Source organism: Carettochelys insculpta, chromosome 2, assembly GCF_033958435.1.
Source record: "Carettochelys insculpta isolate YL-2023 chromosome 2, ASM3395843v1, whole genome shotgun sequence".
Taxonomy (NCBI): Eukaryota; Metazoa; Chordata; order Testudines; family Carettochelyidae; genus Carettochelys; species Carettochelys insculpta.
The window spans coordinates 80486026-80504987 of NC_134138.1; the positions used below are offsets into that span (position 1 = coordinate 80486026).

Genomic DNA, 18962 nt, shown 5'->3' on the forward strand with positions numbered 1-18962 from the left:
CTGGCACTTCCTGACTGCTCTGTCGTGTAAAATGAGAGGCATTAACTTGTTGATTCAGGCATTCCCCTCTGCTTTCTTGCCAGTGCCTTTGGCTCTGTTCCTACCCAAAGCTTTCTGCCTAAAGATCTCTGAAATACTGTCTTCTTATTTCTATGCTAATGTCTTAGAGGCTCCAGATGGACAGTTAAATTGGAGTCTTGTTGACGGCTATGACTCTGCAGAGAATCCTGAAATATCTGAGCACTCGATGACAAAGAAATGGAAAAGGAAATGTGTGTGTATGGCTGTGTCTAGCATGTGCACTTTTTTTAATGTTAACCATGCTGCTCATTTCCAGCAGTGCATTTTTAGAGAAACTGTTTCATTCTAATGAGTATTTTTGGCTGGAGAACACGGACTCTGGAAAAGATGTGAGATGGTGGAGGGTAATCACCTGAGCTTGAACGCTCTGTGTGATGCCATGGCCAAAAGAAAGAGTGATAGCTGTCCTGTTATGTATAAAGCAGGGAGTGTCAGGTCGCATAATAGAGAGATTATGGTACTTCTGTATTGGGCACTGGTGTGAATGCTGCTGGAATACTGTATCCAGTTGTAGTGCCTCCTATTCAAGAACACTGTAATGATACACTCAAGGAGCGCAATCTGTTTATTTTATCAAGGAGAAGGTAAAGGGGTGACTTAATTGCAGCAGGAAATAAATATGTAATGAAGAGCTCTTCAGTCTCTCAGAGAAATATATAGAACATTTCAATGGTGGAAGTTGAAGTTTAGACTGGCAAGAGAATGTAAATTTGTAATGGTGAGATAATCACTGAAGCCATTTACTAAAGATTGGTTTCTCCATCACTGACAATTTTTAAATCAGCACTGGATGTTTTTCTATTAGATCTGTTCTTGGAATTCATTTAGGCCACTTGTACTCAATAGCTCAGACTAGATGACCACAGTGGACCCTTCTGGCCTTAGAATTTCCAAATCTGGTACAGGTTGAATCTCTCTGGTCCAGCAACGGCTGTGGCCTGGATGTCTGCTTATCATGCGTGTGGCCAAGTTTCCCGTGGTCCCATAAAATTTGTTTACAGCCACCAGTCCTGGCTCTGTGTTCTGTGCTGCTATTTAGCTCTAATTTACCTCTAACTGTCTTCCAAGAACCTAGTAAGCAGTGGATGTGTTGTGCTAGACAATATTGACCTATGGTTCAGCAAATTCTCTGATTCAGCATAGGTCAGGCCCCAAGGATATCAGGCTAGAGAGGGTCAACATGTAATTAAACAGGAAAGTAAATTAAAGTCAGTGCCAAAAAACCTTTTAACTCTAAAAGTTGTTTGATCCACCTTAGAATATTTCTCAAATCCACCAGTGTGAACTTTTCTGCTAATACTCATTTCAGTGTGCATGGGAATCAGAATGCAATTGCCCTTGACAGTTCATTCTATTTCTTTATTGCTACAGAGTCCTAGATGGTCATGGTGCTTTAAATACAAATAGAAGTGTTCCCTAAGTTAGAGAGGACTTGTCTTAATAATTAATTATGATGTCTAGGGATTCCAAAAGCAAATCCCCGCTAGAATTAAACTGATTCTCTAAAATGCAATGCTGTGTCTCTGAAGAACAGTGTGATCTTGCTGTGTATATTGTGAACTTCAGTTCATTTACTGTAAATTAATTTCAACTTCAGACCTTTGGGAAGGAGTTTAACAGTTATTTTGGAAAAGGCGGCTCAAAGCTGTTAGATATGAAGGCTGATGAGTTCAGCAGAATTACACTCTCTCTGCTTACAAAAATGAAAGACCAGAAAGAGCCTGGAAATCTCAGAGAGTGCTCACCTTGGATGAGTGACTTCAAGGCTGAATTCATGAGGAATGAATTGGAGATCCCTGGTATGTTACCCTTTCAGTATGGATAATGAACTCTTACAAGAATAAAACTTACTGTATCTGGAAGACATTCCAATTGTCTTTAGCTAAGAACAAGAGTCGTCTCAGTTGGAGACTTTGTACATCCTCTTTGTGGGCACTGTATCCTGCCAAGACAGGGGGATACCCACACTTAGAAGTCAGAAGAATCTTTCCAGTCTCAAACTACAAGGTTTCTGTTCCTAAGACTAGATATAGCTATATGTACTGCTGTGGTATTTTAAAATGTCTTTGCTATTTAAAAAAAAAAATCAATGAGCTTTTATGTTGTTGTTTCTAACTCCTTTCTACCCACAGGTCTTGAACAAAGATCTAATGGATTTTGTATGCTAGTTTGAAAAATGTCCACCCTAAAAACAATAAGGCTGCATCTACACTACAAAATAATTTCAAAGTTACCTTCGAAGTAAGGGGCTGCTTCGAAGTAGCCTGCAGAGCATCTACACACAGTTTTCCTTACTTTGAAGTTAACTTGGAAGTAAGGGGGGCTAACTTTGAAGTCACTACTCCAAAGTTAAGTGTGTGTAGATGCTTTACACTCCTTATTTCAAAGTAAGGGGTCTGCCAAGGAGGCAGCCCCCCTGGAGGATGCAGATAGTCAGGCCAGCCTAAGCAGGGCTTTATGATCCCTGCCCGCCACCTTAAAGGAAGCAGCTTCATGGCATCCCCAGGCAGGAAGCTGAGACCATGCCACAAGCAGGGGCAGCACAAGTTCGCCCTTGGACTGCCTCTGCTGAAGCACCAGCCAGTCTCCCCACCCCCTGCCCACCACGGCAGCATGCCATGACTCCCCTGCCCACCCGGGGGCTCACAGCATCCAGGCAAGGGCCATGCCAGGAGGGGAACTGCCTGGTCCAAGGCCAAGCTGAAGGACAGCCTCACCCTGTTGGGGGAGGAGGAGGTCCTTTGCCAAACCGGCGTCAGCCAGTGCAACGTCAAGGCCTTCAACTGGCTGGCCAGTGGCCTCACTGCCTGAGGCCACCCCGACTTCACTGGCAGCAGCATCAGGATAAAAGTAAAGGAACTGAAGCAGCCATACATCAAAGTCTGCGATGCTGCCAACCAGTTGCGGGCAGGGCCTGTGCACTGCCCCCAGTGTAGGGAGATGCACGGGCTCCTGGGGCTGAGGGAGACGGCCACCCCAGAGTACCTCGTGGACAACGCTGGTCCTCACCTGCAGACAGCGGCGAGAAGGCGGGCCCCTCCAGCACCACCAGCCCCCCACAGGGGGAGCGGCCTACTGAGACGGAGGGCAATGATGAGGGCTCCAGCGACGAGGGCTCCTCATCATCGGCCTCCTCTCTGGGACACCCAGCAGAACCTCGTTCACCCGAGCCTTGCCTGAGCCCTGGGAGGTCACAGCTGGTACGTATGGGGTGAGTGGGATGTTGCACACCACCCCCCCCAGAACATGCCCGCAGCCCACCTAGGGACGGGCGATAGGGAGGGAACACAGGCCGACCCTCGCCAGACGGAAACTCTGGACACCTGGGATTCCACAGGGCTCAGGGGCCATTGGGCGACAGGGGAGCAGGGTGGGGACCAGTGGAGTGGGGGCCCTGGTCCCCTGGGGGCTGGAACCTAGCCCTCACAGGCCATTCCCCTGTCCCTTTGTGTTTCCGCAGGTCCATTGTTGAGAAGCCATCACAGCCCACCGGAGTGGGCCACAACCACAGGGGACCAGGAAACTTCTCTGTTGCCCCAGCCTGCATCTCCCCCCCCAGCCCCCGACTCCTGCAGCCATGGCCGGGCCTCCTAGTAATGACACTGAAGGGACGAGGAGGCAGCCGCTAACCAGGCGGTGGTGTGGGACTGGCTGCCGATGGAGCGGGATGTGTGCGTGCGGCTGGCCGGCAGCCTGGATGTCATGGCCCGGGCCTTGGCCACCCGCCTTGTCCAACCTCCCACCCCCTCACCAGCCTGGCTGCAGCCACCCCTCCAGCAGCCACCTGCCTGGAGCTGTTCCGGTGCTGGAGGACTGACGCGAGCTAGTGGCAGAAGTCCTTGAATGTCTGGCAGGTTACCCTAAATTTCCTCAGTCACCGCTCATCCTCCCAGTCCTCTAGCACCAGCCAGTCCCACCACTTGGTGCTGGTGGCAAAAGCCCACTGGCGCTGGATCAGAGAGGTCTGGGGGAGGGGCAGCAGGGCCATTGCCGGGGCCTGCAGGCTGGGTCACATGTAGATGACCTGGCTGCGCCACTGAAAGAGCAGGGTGACCAGCATGGCCAGCAGGCTGGCCAGGGTAGAGAGGACATTGTCCTCTGGGTGGGTGTGAGTGGGCATGGTCTCCAGCTGTTCTCCCAAGCACGTGCTCTGCTGCTGTCCGCAGCCTTGAGCACATGCAGGGTGGGCGTGTTGGGTGGGGCCCTTTAAGGGGTTGGCTGGCTGCGAGCCCAGAAGGGCTTGTTGGCCATGTGACCCTTATCTGCATCATTTCCTGGCCCCTTATGTCGAAGTAGGGGCTATTGTGTGTAGACGTTTCACTTTGAAGAAGGGAGGAGCCTACTTCGAAGTAAGCCAGGGTGCTTTTTATGTGTAGATGTTCTACTTCAAAGTTATTTTGTAGTGTAGTCACAGCCTAAGAGTTCCAAAATCTAATGGTATAGGTGAAAGAACACTTGTTACTGAATGACCAAATGAAATACTATATATGTTGTTTAACTATGTACTTTTAAAATCTTAGTTCTCTACTAGTTTAATAAGGTGCAGTATTAGACTGAACATGCCATCATTTACTAACATTTAATGTTTAACACTTGAATGAAAACTGTATGCTGTTGTGTTTTTCTTTTTCTTTAGGTCAGTATGATGGTAAAGGTAAACCACTGCCAGAGTACCATGCAAAAATCTCTGGATTTGATGAACGGGTATGCTAACAACTTCAAAGATGATATGCCTTGTGGCTTCTAATATAAAAACATGGGTCAATATAGTATTTTTTGCAGGGATGGGGAACAGTGTATGAATAGATATCGAACAGAAATCAAAGGATTTCTCTTATTAAGAAGACCATTATAACTTCACCATTACATACACATTGATATTAATTTGAGGGGTTCTCCATAGCGACAAGCATGTGTTTTCTGCAGAGGGAAAGGATTTAACTAACTTTTATAAACTTGTAAAAATAAAACAATGTAGTGGAGCAAGTACACTGGAAGTGCAAGAGGCCCATGAGTTTGTGATAACCCTGCTGCAACGGCAATGCATGCTTTCACTTGTGCCAAAAAAAGTGTTTTGCTTTTTCCTCACCCTCCAAGATAAAAATAATGGCATCTATCAGGAAACCAAAACGTATAAACATTCGAGGCAGTGATGAGCGGGACCATCCCTTTCTAGTCAAAGGTGGTGAAGATCTCCGACAGGACCAGCGCATTGAGCAGCTCTTTGATGTCATGAATATTATCCTTTCCCAAGATGCTGCTTGCAGCCAACGGAACATGCAGATAAAAACTTACAAAGTCATACCCATGACAACCAGGTACGAACTGTGTGTTCTTGTTATGCAGGGATAAAAATCCTCCCATCAAAAGTCACATTTCTTCTTTGTGCTAAGAAATCTTTGTGCCAAATGCTGGTGCAAAAATGTTTGTCTCTGGGAATTGTTCACATGATATGCTGTGTTTAAAACAAAAAAACAAACAAACATACATTTACATGGTATTTTTAGAGCTCACTGAAAATGTCATATCTGGCAATGATTTTTCTGAATATATATGGGTTTATAATTATAACTTGGCAGTTGCTTAAAATTTCCTCTGTTTAGATCTCCCAGTGTGTCCCAAAACTGAGTAAACTCTGTTAGTCTAAGGATAAGTAAAACGTGGCACAAAATATGAGAAGTGCCTAAAACAATGTTCTTTACCAGAGTCAAGAATAAAACCCACGATCTTGTAACCTATCACCTGGATCACTGCTTTCTATTTATACTGCGGTTCTTCTTCAGTTAAACTCTCATGCCACGTCTGTGCTAGCAAGACCTTTTGGAAAACCCGGCCCTTTTTTGAAAGAACACAGAGCGTCTGCATACAAAATGCACTCTTTTGATCTGAAATCGAAAGAATGCAGCTCTTCTTCCAGAAGCTCTCTTCTGCTCCCGGATCAGGAAGAGCGCCTCCTTTCGAAAGCTGCTATTGAAAACGAGCATGTGTAGATGCTCCACAGTCCCTTTTTTCAAAAGAGCAGTCCTCATGGTGCTGGATTTTTTAATCCCTGACCCGTTCTTTCGAAAGAGCGGAAGTTGTGTGGATGCTCTCTTTTGAAAGAGCAGATTAGTTTTTTGGTCTGCTTTTTTGTGTGTGGACGCACACTTCCAAAAGAAGATTTTTCGGAAGAGATCTTCTGGAAGAACTTCTTTCAAAAGATTGCTATAGTATAGGTGTAGCCTGAGGGCTTCGTTCAAACTCGAGATTTCTTTATTTCAGATTAGGGCTGATTGAGTGGATGGAAAATACCTGTACTTTAAAGGATTTCCTTATGGAAAGCATGTCCGAAGAGGAAAAAGATCATTATCACAGGTGATGCAGGTTTTAACTGTCCACATGAACTGAAATAACATTACTGGGCTCTTTCTGACATTGTCTGTCTGTTGAAAAACTTGAGCTTAATGGGTGTGTTTGTTTTAAAAAAATGGTATTTGTAAGCCCGCCGGAAGTCTCTTTAGTGCTACCTGCCCTAAATTAGTAATTGGCAGCTGTTTAATGAGTGCCATTGTACCTATCATTCATATCCTCCACCCAGTTTGTTTAAAGAGGGTGTTTATAATCTATGACTTCATCATCACCATTTCCTTATCAACAGATTATGATTTTACAAGTGAAGGATTTTGATCTCTTGAATTGAACAAGCAGGAAATGGACTTAGATCAGCTACTTAGAAAACTGTGTGTTCAGCAGTGAGTTAGTAATTGAGGATACTGCCTGTAACTACATGAAATACAAGTCTATCTTGAGTTTAAAAGAAACATTGTCTTACTTTCTGTCTCCTGGCTGTTGGTTTGCAAAGGATGAATGTTTATAGAATCAGATGAATTCTAATTTTTCAGTCTCTATTATCTTTGTGAGGCTTCAGGAATAATTTTCATTTACCCTCTGTGTCCCCACTACACACTTCTGTTTCGTAACAGAGAGGTTGCCATGTTAAGTCTGTATTCTAACAAAACAAAACAGGCGTCATATAGCACTTTAAAGACTAACGAAATGATTAGGTGATGAGCTTTTATGGGACAGACCCACTTCTTCAGATCTATATAATTTCCAGATGGTCTTGACTGGAAATTATATAAATCTGAAGAAGTGAATCTGTCCCACAAAAGCTCATCACCTGATAAAAAGTGCTACGTGATTGCTATTTTGTTTAGATTTGTTTCAATATATTGTCACCATTCATTTGCAAGCTCGTGTTTCTCAGCCAGGACTGCAGGATCAAGCACAACCAGTTTGACACATCAGTTGCATTAATTATTGTGTCTGTCAGTTGGGATGTTTTAAACTATGCTTCCTTCTGCCTGAATTCTATTTGTTCAAAACAGAGTTAACAGTCCTTTGGCACTTTTCCAATAGCAATGAGAAGCGTGAAAAGATTCTTTCTCGGTTTCCCAAATGGATGGTGGAGTAATCGCTGAGCTTATAAGGACTGCTGTGTTTGCCTGCAAAGTCTCTGCATTACCAGCACCTTGTTCACTTGTTTAGGAGGGCTTGTTTATCGAATGAGAGAGAGGTCACGTCAATCCCATTCAGGGTGGTGGGAAAGTTGGGGGGAGGGACCACAATGTGCAAGATGTAGGGTAAGTACATATAACTATATGGGTGTGTCTTTGTGAAACCTGATTTATAAAACATAAGGCTATTTTATTTTATTACAGCCTGGATACTAATCTTCCTCTTCTACCTTTAGTCCCATCTATATGTGTCAGCTCTTCAAGTCCAAGTCCAGTTTTTTCATTCCAGTCTGCCTTGAAACAGTTCACTGGAAACTTTGCAACTAACCAGATCCTCTTGTATGACATCTTCCAACCCTTTTCTTAGTTTCCACTTCTAAATTTAATACCCAGTCTGATCGTTTCACACGCCCAAACTATGCAAGTTTGGATTCCCTCAGATTTCCTATAACTTGTACCACCTTCACTCTTCCCCTACTTTGTTCATTCCAAACATGGTCCATCCTTCAAGCATCACTTGTAATGTTTCCATTTCTTCTCTAATCCACATCTGCTCTGGTCACTTTCTCAGTGCCCACTATTGGAAGCCATACAAAGTGTAGCCCTAATTACCACCTGACAAATCTTAAGTTCCTTTTCAATTTGATAGGTATTACTGGTCACTCTTCTCACTTCTCTCCATTCAGCCCATCCTTTTCCTATGTTGCTTTTAAAGTTTGCCATTGAATCTACCTTCATCCTGTACATTGAATCTATGTACTTGAACTTCTGTATTTTGTTAATGGCTGGTCATCCAGATTTAAGCCTTCTGAAGATCACTGAATACCCTGTGGAGGGTTTTTCTCTTTCCTTCATTTTTCAGTTGGGAGCCTTAATGCAAAGTTAGCATCTAGTGTTGACTTGCCTGATATGACTCCAACCTGACCACCACTGACCTACTATTTCTCTTCAATCTTTTATCCTAGCTTTTCCATATCTTCTTTGTGAGAATCATTAATTTAATGCTGTGGTAGTTATCACAGTCTTGTATGTCTCCTCATCGATACTAACACGCTCTTTCCACAGGCAGCATCTCAGTCCTCATGATGAAATTAAACTTGTGTCAGTATGTTGATGTCTACTTGCTCCAGGTGCTTCCATACTTCTGCTGGTTGCTGTTGAGGCTGATCTTTATTTTTCATGTTCCTTAATTCTTGTGCAACTTCTAGGACTGATGCCTCCCAGATGGTGGGTTGGTTTTATATACGGGTTGGTTCCCTTGGATTCTCTTCATTCATTAACTTTTCAAAGTAGTTTCTTCACTGTTATGTTAATTAGAACCAGATTAATTATTTCCATCTTTGAATGCCTTTGAAATGAAGGAATATGAGAAAGAAATACTTTGACCAGCAAAGAGTACTGATAAAAGAACTAAATGCATTGTGTAGATCTGTCTGGATACTAACAGTTGATTAGAAGATCCCATCTGAGAAAACAAAGACCTGCAAAATCATTAATGAATTAACCTCAGAATATCCCCTAAATGCTGAGGAAGGAAGTGGGGTTATGTGTACAGATCGCTTCATCCTCTACTAAGAAGCAGTTATACTCTTGTTGGAACACACAGCTGTTTTGCGCTGTTTTGCAGCACATAGCACCATTACACTTGATATTAAAGGAGGAAAAAAAATCATACTGCAGAAGTAATTTAAGCAAGTAAAATGTAATTATGTGAGTAGGAAATTGGTCAGAGCAGCTAAACTAGCACTTTTCTGTTTTATGAACTAGGATGATGGGAGCTGCATTAAGCTACGAGAGGTCAGGACTGCAGCTTTACATGTTCTTTTTCACAGACAGAACCTTCGACTAGCACACAGTGCCCCTTAGGAGCCAGCATTTGTCATAGATTCAGTTACAGTGATAACTGCAGTTCACAATCACTTGCACCTGAGGATCTACAGGCTCTTACAAACATTAAATTAGACATCCAAAGGCCTCCTTATGATACAGGGAAGTATTTACTCTTAATCCCATTTTTACAAAAGGGAAAACTAATACAGAGCAGTGACCTAACTTGGGCAAGGTCCCACAGGAAGCCCTGTTGTAGGCCTTTGACTACAGGCTCTTCTTCCTTACCAACACTGAGAAAATGCCAGACTGAAAAAATGAACAACAGTACTATTTCCTACAGCAATTAAGCATTCCTCTAAAGCTCTCCTATTCAGATATTAACTGCTCTTGACCCTCCTTATCTTGTTACCATGTATGATAAGCACAAAGCAGCACAGCTACAGAGTTGTAGTCAGTTGATTTAAGCATGAAGAGGGTATGGAAATTTTGAATTTTGCCACTGTTTCTTTTCTTTTTACTGTAGTGTATGTTCAGATGCTGTGTGATCTCTGTTTAGAACACTTGTAAAATTCCACTTGCTGCAGATGAATAAAATATTCAGGTTTTTCTCTATCGCCAAGTAGCATAGTAATGGAAGAGAAAACAGATTTTGCATGAGTTACTGCATATTTGCATTTCACTCTAGTCTACTATATTTTGCCCACACAAAAATGTAGATAAATAACCGGTACTTTTATTTGTCCACAGCCAAAAAGGACCTCATATCATGTACAGTGACTGGCTGTCCAAGATGGCTGGGAAGGAGCAAGGCATTGCACGCTATAAGGCTATGTACAAGTAAGCCCCTCTCTTACATAATTTTCAAGAAAACAGTTGGTAAGAAACATCAACAAAAGATTTTGGGTGGAATGTGCTGAACCACCTGAACAAAAATGTTCCAGGGGACTCTGTCAATTTTAATGAAATTCTGTCAGAAACCACCTCGGGTTCCAACAAAACCCTGCCTTGTTTCCTGCCAGCTTTTCCATCCACCTTCCTGACAGCCCACCTAGAAGACATCCCAATAGGTAGCCTGCCCCAGAGACAGTGTTTCAGTGGAACAGGGTTGAGAACAGTCATTGTTTCACAGAGAACTTCCAAATTTTGGACTTTTGTTCCACACTGGCACTAAACCAAGTTTTCAGAATCCGCCACAAGATGAAATAGACTGTTCTCTGGCAACAAGAAGTCTTGTGGCACCTTACAGACTAACAGATATTTAACCTTCAGTCCTTTTGGTATGATGTTCATCCATTTGCATTTGGAAAGAAAGATGATGTCTGTCTGTATCTGTGCAAGTTTTTTCATGAGGCTGATGGATTTCCATTTTATGCAGCTAAATGCAGTGCCTTGCATGGTGATAAATCTCAGAGAGGTAGCTGAGTTAGTCTGTATAGGTGCGACAAGACTTCTTGTTTTTGAAGATACAGGCTAACTCGGCTGTCCCTCTGATACTGTTCTCTGGTGTTCTCTAATGCTGCCCTTTGTAGGAGATGAAAGCTAGGTTCTGAGGTACTGGTTATAAGCTACTGAAATTGATATGCTGCTTGAATACTTCCATCCAGCAGTTGATTTTTCTGATCCATTTTCTTTGTATGTTTGCTGAGCGATTTAAACTGGAGACACACTAAAGATACCTATAGAGATTGCCCAAATGGATTTTGAAGTTTTTGACTGTATTTTTGTATTAACGTTGAAGCTTACCCCCATCTATTTGAGCTGAAATACCACAGAGACCACCTTCCTGTCCTCCTGGGTGTACTTCAGCGCTCTCCTGCTAAGACAGGCCCTCCAGCACACACACACAGATAGGATCACAGCATTTGATGTTATAATAGACATGATCGGCTCAGCTCTGGGAATGCCTAACTGAAGGCACTTACCTCAGCATCCAAATGCACAGCCTCAGTGAAACCTGAAGCCCATTTAAATCCATCTTACTCTGTATAAAGTCTTATCAGGGCTCTAACAAGGGTGAAGTGACTGAGGCACTCGCCTCAGGAGCCATACATCAGGGAGCGGAGTTAGTCAGCTGGGTAGCTCCGTACAATCTGCATGTGGCTCTTTAAGAGCCATTTGCAGCTATTAAGCTGCCTGCAGTGGCTGCTGCTGCAGGGACAAAAGCAGCTGCAGCTGGTGGCTCCTACTGAAACTCTCCACCCACCCACCCCCAGCTGGAGCTGCAGCTGCCCTTGTCCCTGTAGCAGCAGCAGCCACCGCCACCACCACCAGCACGGGCAGCATAAAGAGCTGCAAATGGCTCTTAAAGAAGAGAGGAAACAAAACTCAATCCCTTCCTTGCCTGAATCCCTCAAAAAAATTATCTGTCCCAGTAACTAATCATGGCAGGGTCCTTCTGATGGGCAGTGTGTTCAATTTGTTGTTTCCCCACATGGATAATGCACTTTCTCTGCAACTGTAATCCATGCCAGCCAGCTCACTAGGTGCTTAGTGTGCTTCCTGCTCTACCCATTTCTCCTGGGCAGGCAAGGTACTCTCCCCACTTGCATCTACTCTTTAACCTTCAGACAGATTTTATACAGCTAGTGTATTCAGGTCCTGGGCAGGCATGAGGCCCTCACAACTATAACAAACAAATGTATTTATTATTTATAATTTAGTTATTGTTTATTAATTATTATTTTCCCTTTTTCTACAAAATAACTACTTTGAATTTATAAATACGGGGGTGGGGGGGAACGCAATTTTATATTCTTGCCTCAGATGCAAAATTAGCTAGTTACAGCACCGAGCCTTATCCAAGGTAAGCTCATGTTCACCCTCTTTATCAGGGCAAAGCGAGATCTGCACAGACTTCTTGCCCCACTGCCCTAGGTAACAATTACTTACACTGGACAAAAATGATGGTATTAAGTATAAGAGGTAGGCTTTAAGTGGTCATAAGAGAGCGAGAGCATGTGCAATAAAGCAGGTTATGAAGTAAAATAGAACATACAAACTAAACTAGATTAATTAAAACTAGTTACAGGTGATAAATTCACCATACCTGTTGTTTTAATAATCTTTGCACAGATTGGGTGCATTTCAGTCTTGGTTCGGCTAGTCCTGATTGCCTTAGATGTTTCCAGCAGCTGTCTTGGGTGCAGTGCCAGGGGAGAACTGATGACCTCAGTTACCTCACTCCTCACCCTTAAATAGGTTTGGGATAAGGCTGGAATTGTTTTCAGTGCAGACTTTTTTTTCTCACAGTGGAAAAGTAAAGCATCCAACATGGATCTCAGCATTAGGTGACACAGTCATGTCTTGGTAGAACCAACCACAGTCCCTCCTCTCAGGCTTCCAAGAAAAACAAGCCTATTCACAGATCATTGTCCTGAGTACTGGGCCACTGAGTTCCTTGACTACTGTTAATGGCTCTCACTTAGCATGTCTTCATTAGTATTACAGGTTTATACTTCATTTTTCTAACTTAATACAGGAATGGCATATGCATACAAATGTGATAATTGTATCTGGTAGATTCAAAGGTTTCCAATAAAATCTCACATGAAATATTTCGCATAAAGCTTATTCCAGTTATGTCATATTTATATGCATATTTTCATAAAGCCTACGGAATGCACTGTGGTGCTCTTAATTCTTACATCCTCTCATTGGACAGTTGCAGTAACTAGTAAATTCTGTTGTCGACTTGCAGTAGAGCTAATCGTACAGAAGCAGTCCTGTCTTTCAGACACAGGGAAAACAGTGTTCCAGGAGACCTTCTAAGGTGAGTACACTGTTAGTTACTGTGTGCTGTTTACAAAAGTTGCATCAATGTTTGTTTCATAACATTTGACTTCTGTTTTTGTTAAGGAGGGCATTTGTTAAGATGAGTACAGCTCCTGAGGCCTTTCTGTCTCTGCGATCCCATTTTGCCAGCTCTCATGCACTGATGTGCATAAGCCATTGGATTCTTGGCATTGGAGATAGACATCTGTCCAATTTCATGATTAATATGGAGACGGGTGGCATGGTGGGAATAGATTTTGGACATGCATTTGGGTCAGCGACACAGGTATTCTTCCTCTGATTCCTTTCTGTTGACTACTTTATTAGGTGTCTCGGGGGCTGGCAGTATCTTAAGTGAATGGCTGTTTGTTTTGTATTGAATTACAATTATTTATGCTGAATTTGATTTTGACACCATAAGCTATCATTAGAACACTATTTTCTTCCAGATTGCATCAGGCAAGTTAACAGGTTGATAAAATCTACAAGGGTACATGGACAACAAAGTAGTTTTTTAAAATAGTGGTTTCAGTGTTTGATGCTTTTTGAAAATGAGGCCTTCCTCATCCAAGTTACTGACAAATATTAATAGCCATAACTTTACCCAAGAGCACTGCAGTTTCACTGAGCTCCACATTATTTTCGGTTCAGTTTAGCAACATTTTAAGGTTGAATCAGCAGATTTATCTTTGTAATCCTTCATTCTGAGGGTTTTTTAACTCATCAGTTTCACTTTCTCCTTCTTATGTAGTTTCTGCCAGTACCAGAGTTGATGCCTTTTCGTCTGACTCGCCAGTTCATTAATTTGATGTTGCCAATGAAAGAATCAGGTCTCATTTATAGCGTGATGGTACATTCACTAAGAGCTTACCGTACAGACCCAGACCTCCTGATCAGCACTATGGATGTATTTGTAAAAGAACCTTCCTTAGACTGGCAGGTAGGTTTTGTTGTTTCTTGTTTGCCTTTTTATTCATGTACAAAGCCTACAGTGTATTAGTTTTGTTTTTTGTTACTTGATCAGTTTTTGTGCCAGAACAATGAAATCTTTGCTGACAGTGAGTCTACATTTCCCTTTTATCTTTATCAGCAACTTTATTGAGCTCAGGAATAATCGTGCAGAGAAGTTCGCAGAAGCCAAGTTCTTGAAACGTGTAACAGAAGACACCAAAATCTTATGGGATGAGAAATTGACTGTATAGAAAGCTAGCTTTTCTCCATTTCTCATCTGTGTTTTGTCTCTGTGTTGAGTGATCTTGAGATGTTCAAACCTTTGGGGTGATAGCATGCATCATCATAATGTAGTATAAATACCATAGTTTCAATTTGTCAAACAGAGCAACCACTTAATTACACATACCACACGACACCAGACATTTCATGCAAAGTGGCGTTCGTGAAAATATTTTGTAAACCTGTTTCTGAATTAAAAGTTTGAGTAGAGTAAAACTTGATTATTCAGCATCTCTGGGGACCAGGGATTGTTGGATAATCAAATGTGCTGGTTAGTCCTGCCCGGCGGACCCAAGTGGGGAGTGTGGAGGTGCTCCACTCCCAAGGGCTGTCGGGGACTGCCTTGCGGCTGCCAAACCCAGCAGCATAACTGGCCCCATTCAGCTGGCCCCAGGTGGGGGAGCTGTCCCATGACAGGTGGTTCCACTCAAGTAGCACTGGCTGGGAGAACTGCCCCATGACAGCTGGCCCCAGAAAGGGAGACACCCTGTGGCAGTCAGCCCAGTTGGGAGAGCCATCACCACTCAGCTAGCCCCAGCCGGGGAGACCGCACCATAGCAGCTGGCTCTGGCCAGGAAGCTAGCTTTGGTCAGCAGGCCTCAGCTGCAGCGTGTGTGGCTCTGTGGCAGCTGGTCCTGGCAGGACAGGTGCCCAATGCCAGTTAATAGAAGAGAACTGTACCTGCAGAAATATAAATGTTTGTCATATTCTCAGTTGCAAAGTAACTTACGCTACACACACAATTAGATATCCTGCCCTCAGCCGCCTTTGCACTCCAGGTCCTTTGCTGACTTAATTAAGACTTGTTCTTGAAGATGGGGATAGCTGTGAGAACGTAGGAGACATTTCAGAATATGCTTATCTGTCCAGTTTATGATAAATGAAGAAAAATATGTTCTCTCCTTAGAATTTTGAATTGAAGCAGTTGAAAAAAGGAGGCACGTGGTCTAAGGAAGTTAACACTGCTGAAATAAACTGGTATCCCTTACAGAAAGTGAACTGTGCAAAAAGAAAGTTGGCAGGTTCCAATCCAGCCGTGCTCACCTGGTAAGACAGTCAGTCACACCCTCAATGAACCTTTGCAATTGAAAGCCAGGGATTTATTGTCTTCAGACTTAATGATAGAAACAGAAGACAATGGGGGAATGTAATCATTTCACTTCTTGGTAGAATGAATCATTTTGATGTAGTAAAATTTGAATCATCTTGCTAGCCAAATTACCCCAGAGCTCCTCCTGAGTGTCCTTGTTGCAGCTCAGTTTTCCTCTGTGCTCCTGAGCTTTTATATCTGGGAGCATGTAACGATAGTAGTTTCCCACTCCTCAGAGGCTGCTGATTTTCACAAAGCCTTGGGGATAGTGGCAGAATTTGAATGAACTCTTCAGGGTCATTCTTACTCATATGCAACTGCACAGGGCACCTGAAAATCTGGGGCATCACTGAGTCTTAATGTCCATCCCCAACCTCTTCCTAGCCCTGTGCTGAGGCTGCGGTAGCCTGGTGAGTCATCTTCTGGAAATGAGCAAGTTAACTTAAAAGTGAAACAGCTATTAGCAGAACACTGAACCTGTGAAAGTAATTTAAGCGGTAAAGAAGCTAATTTGCAGGCATATATTGTCAGTTTCTGCATTTGTGTTAGTCTACAGGACTTTAGTTTAAAATTTGCTTCAGAATATTTGTGTTGCAGAAGATTATAAAATCATATAATTCAAATTTGTCCCTTCCCCACCAGGTTGTACTTGGGCATAGGGGCAGCGGTTTAATACCCCTGCCTAGGGCCTAGTAACTCCTAAGGATGGCCCTGGGACTCTTTATTAACAGTGGTCTAGCAGGAATAATGAGGCCACTGAATGGGAAGCATGCAAGCAAACTAGCTAGTTTCCAGAGAATTACCTAAATTGCCCAGCAGCATGATGGCTTAGTGAGATGTAATTGGTTTGACCAAGAGTGGCTCAAGCTCAAAATCACAATATTTTAGTCTTTAAAATCCAATTAACCCCTTTTAACAATCACTTTGTGTTTGCTGGGATAGATGAAAATCTTCTTTTAAAATGGCTGAATAGGAAGGTGCAGTTGGCATCTCCCAAGAGAAATGAGGCAGCTGCAGGTTTGATTGTCTTCAGCTTGCTGAACATGACCCAGTGAGCTGTGTTCTACTGTGGCCTCCACTGCTGAGGTGGCCTTTGCAGAAAGTAACTGTCTGCCTTTTTTCAGATGAGCAGTGGGCAAGTGAGGGATAGAAGAAACAGTGCAATCGAAATAGCAATTTGACTGAGAGGCTTATAGAAATTCTGGGTATGTCTCAACTGTATCTGTGAAGATGCCTCCCAAGCTAGGCCCAGAAACTTGTGACTTGCTCAGCCAGGGCTTTAATGCTGCGGCTCAGAAGCTAGGGTAGGGTTGGTTTTCAGAGGCCAAGTTGCACTGTTAAAGCACTGTCTACACAGCTACTTTTAGCACACTAATGCAAGCCCCATTAACAGAAGTCTGTGGACCCAGCCTAAGAAGCTGGCTCCCAGGTCCAATGTCCATAAAGGCTTGACAAGCAAATCAAGATGTTCAGTGATGAGGGAAGAACCTCAGATCACTCTGTTAAAGAGCTAATGCTGACTTGCTGAGCACACAACATGCACATTGAGTCAAGCATACTCCCTGCTTCATAGGATTAGTCTTTAAAGCGCTCATTAAAAAATACAGGGTCTGGATTGCTGAACTTGCTGCTTTTTTTCCAGTGACGAACTACGACTGGGCCATGAGAAATCACCTGCCTATAAGGAATATGTAGCTGTAGCTCGAGGAAGCAGAGACCACAACCTCCGAGCCAAAGAGCCAGAGGATGGACTTTCAGAAGAAAGCCAAGTGAAATGCCTTATAGATCAAGCAGCAGATCCCAATCTCCTTGGCAGAGTTTGGGAAGGATGGGAGCCTTGGATGTGAAAGAGAGAACATGCATTTGATTATTTCTAACAGCCTAACTGAAACCATTACAGTCAATTACTGTATGGTGGGGAGGAGCATGGATAGAAAAAGAAAATGTACGCTTTTATTTTCTGTACAAGTCCAAACTGAATAAGGCGTTGCAACGTTGTGCTACAACCTAATCCAAGATGACAATTGTGAGCTAGTGTCTCTACTTGGAACATGAAAAGACTTTGATAACTATGCAGAAGGCTGAGGCCCATAATACTAAGCTATTGTATTTAAGGTTAGAAAGCACAAAGAAAACGGCGTCCTTTAAATAGATGTTTACCATGCTATATTGTTTAATCTCCACAAAAGTTGATTAGATAAGTAAGTCAACATACATGGCCTACTGAATGATCGTTTTTAAAAGTAAAACACAGGATGTATTAACAATTATAGGTTTTTATAAGGTGTCACTGTATAATGCAGAACAATAAGAATCATAGTGATTTAAACTGTAAAGTTTTCATGTTTTAATAATCAAATATCTAGTCCAGATCTAAAAGCTGGCATTGCTGATGTCTCCATTTCAGTTTCTGCTGTGACTGAGCTGGCAGGACAGAACAACAGAGTCTATTGTTCTCCAGTACTTAATTGCTTATAAAGAGATTTAAGGAGGGAATTTCACTTTAACTACACCACAAGTTTGTAGCATGAGCTTCTACTGGCAAACGGTTTTATAGGTAACCTCTCTTTGCCAAACGTTAGGCAAGCTATTAACATTAATTCATTTCCCGTTGACATAATAACGTGCGGTTATCCTGGAGCAGTGCACAAGTGTAAGATAACTTACAAACATGACTTTTCGGCAGCTGCAGGCTCTCCTCTACAACCGTTGTGTCATCTCATGGCTGCCGCTTCTCTGACTTCCTTCCCCCAGCATCACTTTCAATCTGAGAGCAGAAGGACCATTAGTCCCTCTGCTGAATAAGAAGAAAATAAGAGCGGGTAAAGGTATGAACTGAAGCTAATGAAGTTCAGAATGGCACAAAGAAACATCAATTAAAACTTCTGGGAGGGTTCCCCCCTTCTAAAAATAACTGACATTTTAGCATATATTGTTTAATAAGGATATTAAGAGTTTTCCTTTATTTACTTTGATTCAGTTCTAGCACTGTAAATTAATATCACTAAACTTTCAGTCAACAGTATTTTGAATAAGCACAAGCCATGCTAAATCTTTATTGGAAAAAACATCTATTTTTGATACTCACCTTTTGTATGATTCTTAGGAATTAATTTTCTTCCTTTACCTTTATCAATAAAGGAGATGTGGTAACTTAGGGCTGTCTGTGTGAAAGGACCCTGTGTCTTGCAAAGGCCATCTCATTCTACAGTCATAAAGCACAATAAAGAGTCACATGAAAAGCTGAGCTCAGGTTCAGAAGTCAAGCGGCTGATTCCAACAAGGTGTTAAATTGCCCTTTTTGCACATTCCTCTTGTACTTGCTGAGTACTTTGCCCTGTAAAATAGATAGTTTACAATTTAACAAGGTTTTTCGCATAGGAGTTTTGAAGCTTTCATAGGGAATTTTCAGTTTTCTTGCTGGGCACTGTAATTTATTTTTTTAACACTGGATATTTAAG

General features: G+C 42.7%; 1 protein-coding gene across 1 annotated transcript in view; it reads left to right on the forward strand.

The window, feature by feature from the left end:
• PRKDC (protein kinase, DNA-activated, catalytic subunit) overlaps positions 1-18658 on the forward strand; it is a 164116-nt gene extending 145458 nt beyond the window's left edge. The window contains exons 77-86 of the mRNA XM_074987196.1: positions 1679-1880; positions 4718-4785; positions 5179-5399; positions 6343-6435; positions 10155-10244; positions 13105-13176; positions 13263-13464; positions 13930-14118; positions 15319-15458; positions 17144-18658. Of these exons, the coding sequence (XP_074843297.1) occupies positions 1679-1880; positions 4718-4785; positions 5179-5399; positions 6343-6435; positions 10155-10244; positions 13105-13176; positions 13263-13464; positions 13930-14118; positions 15319-15458; positions 17144-17348 (1482 nt within the window). The 3' untranslated portion in view covers positions 17349-18658. The remainder of the gene's footprint in view (positions 1-1678; positions 1881-4717; positions 4786-5178; positions 5400-6342; positions 6436-10154; positions 10245-13104; positions 13177-13262; positions 13465-13929; positions 14119-15318; positions 15459-17143) is intronic.
• Positions 18659-18962: the final 304 nt, after the last annotated feature.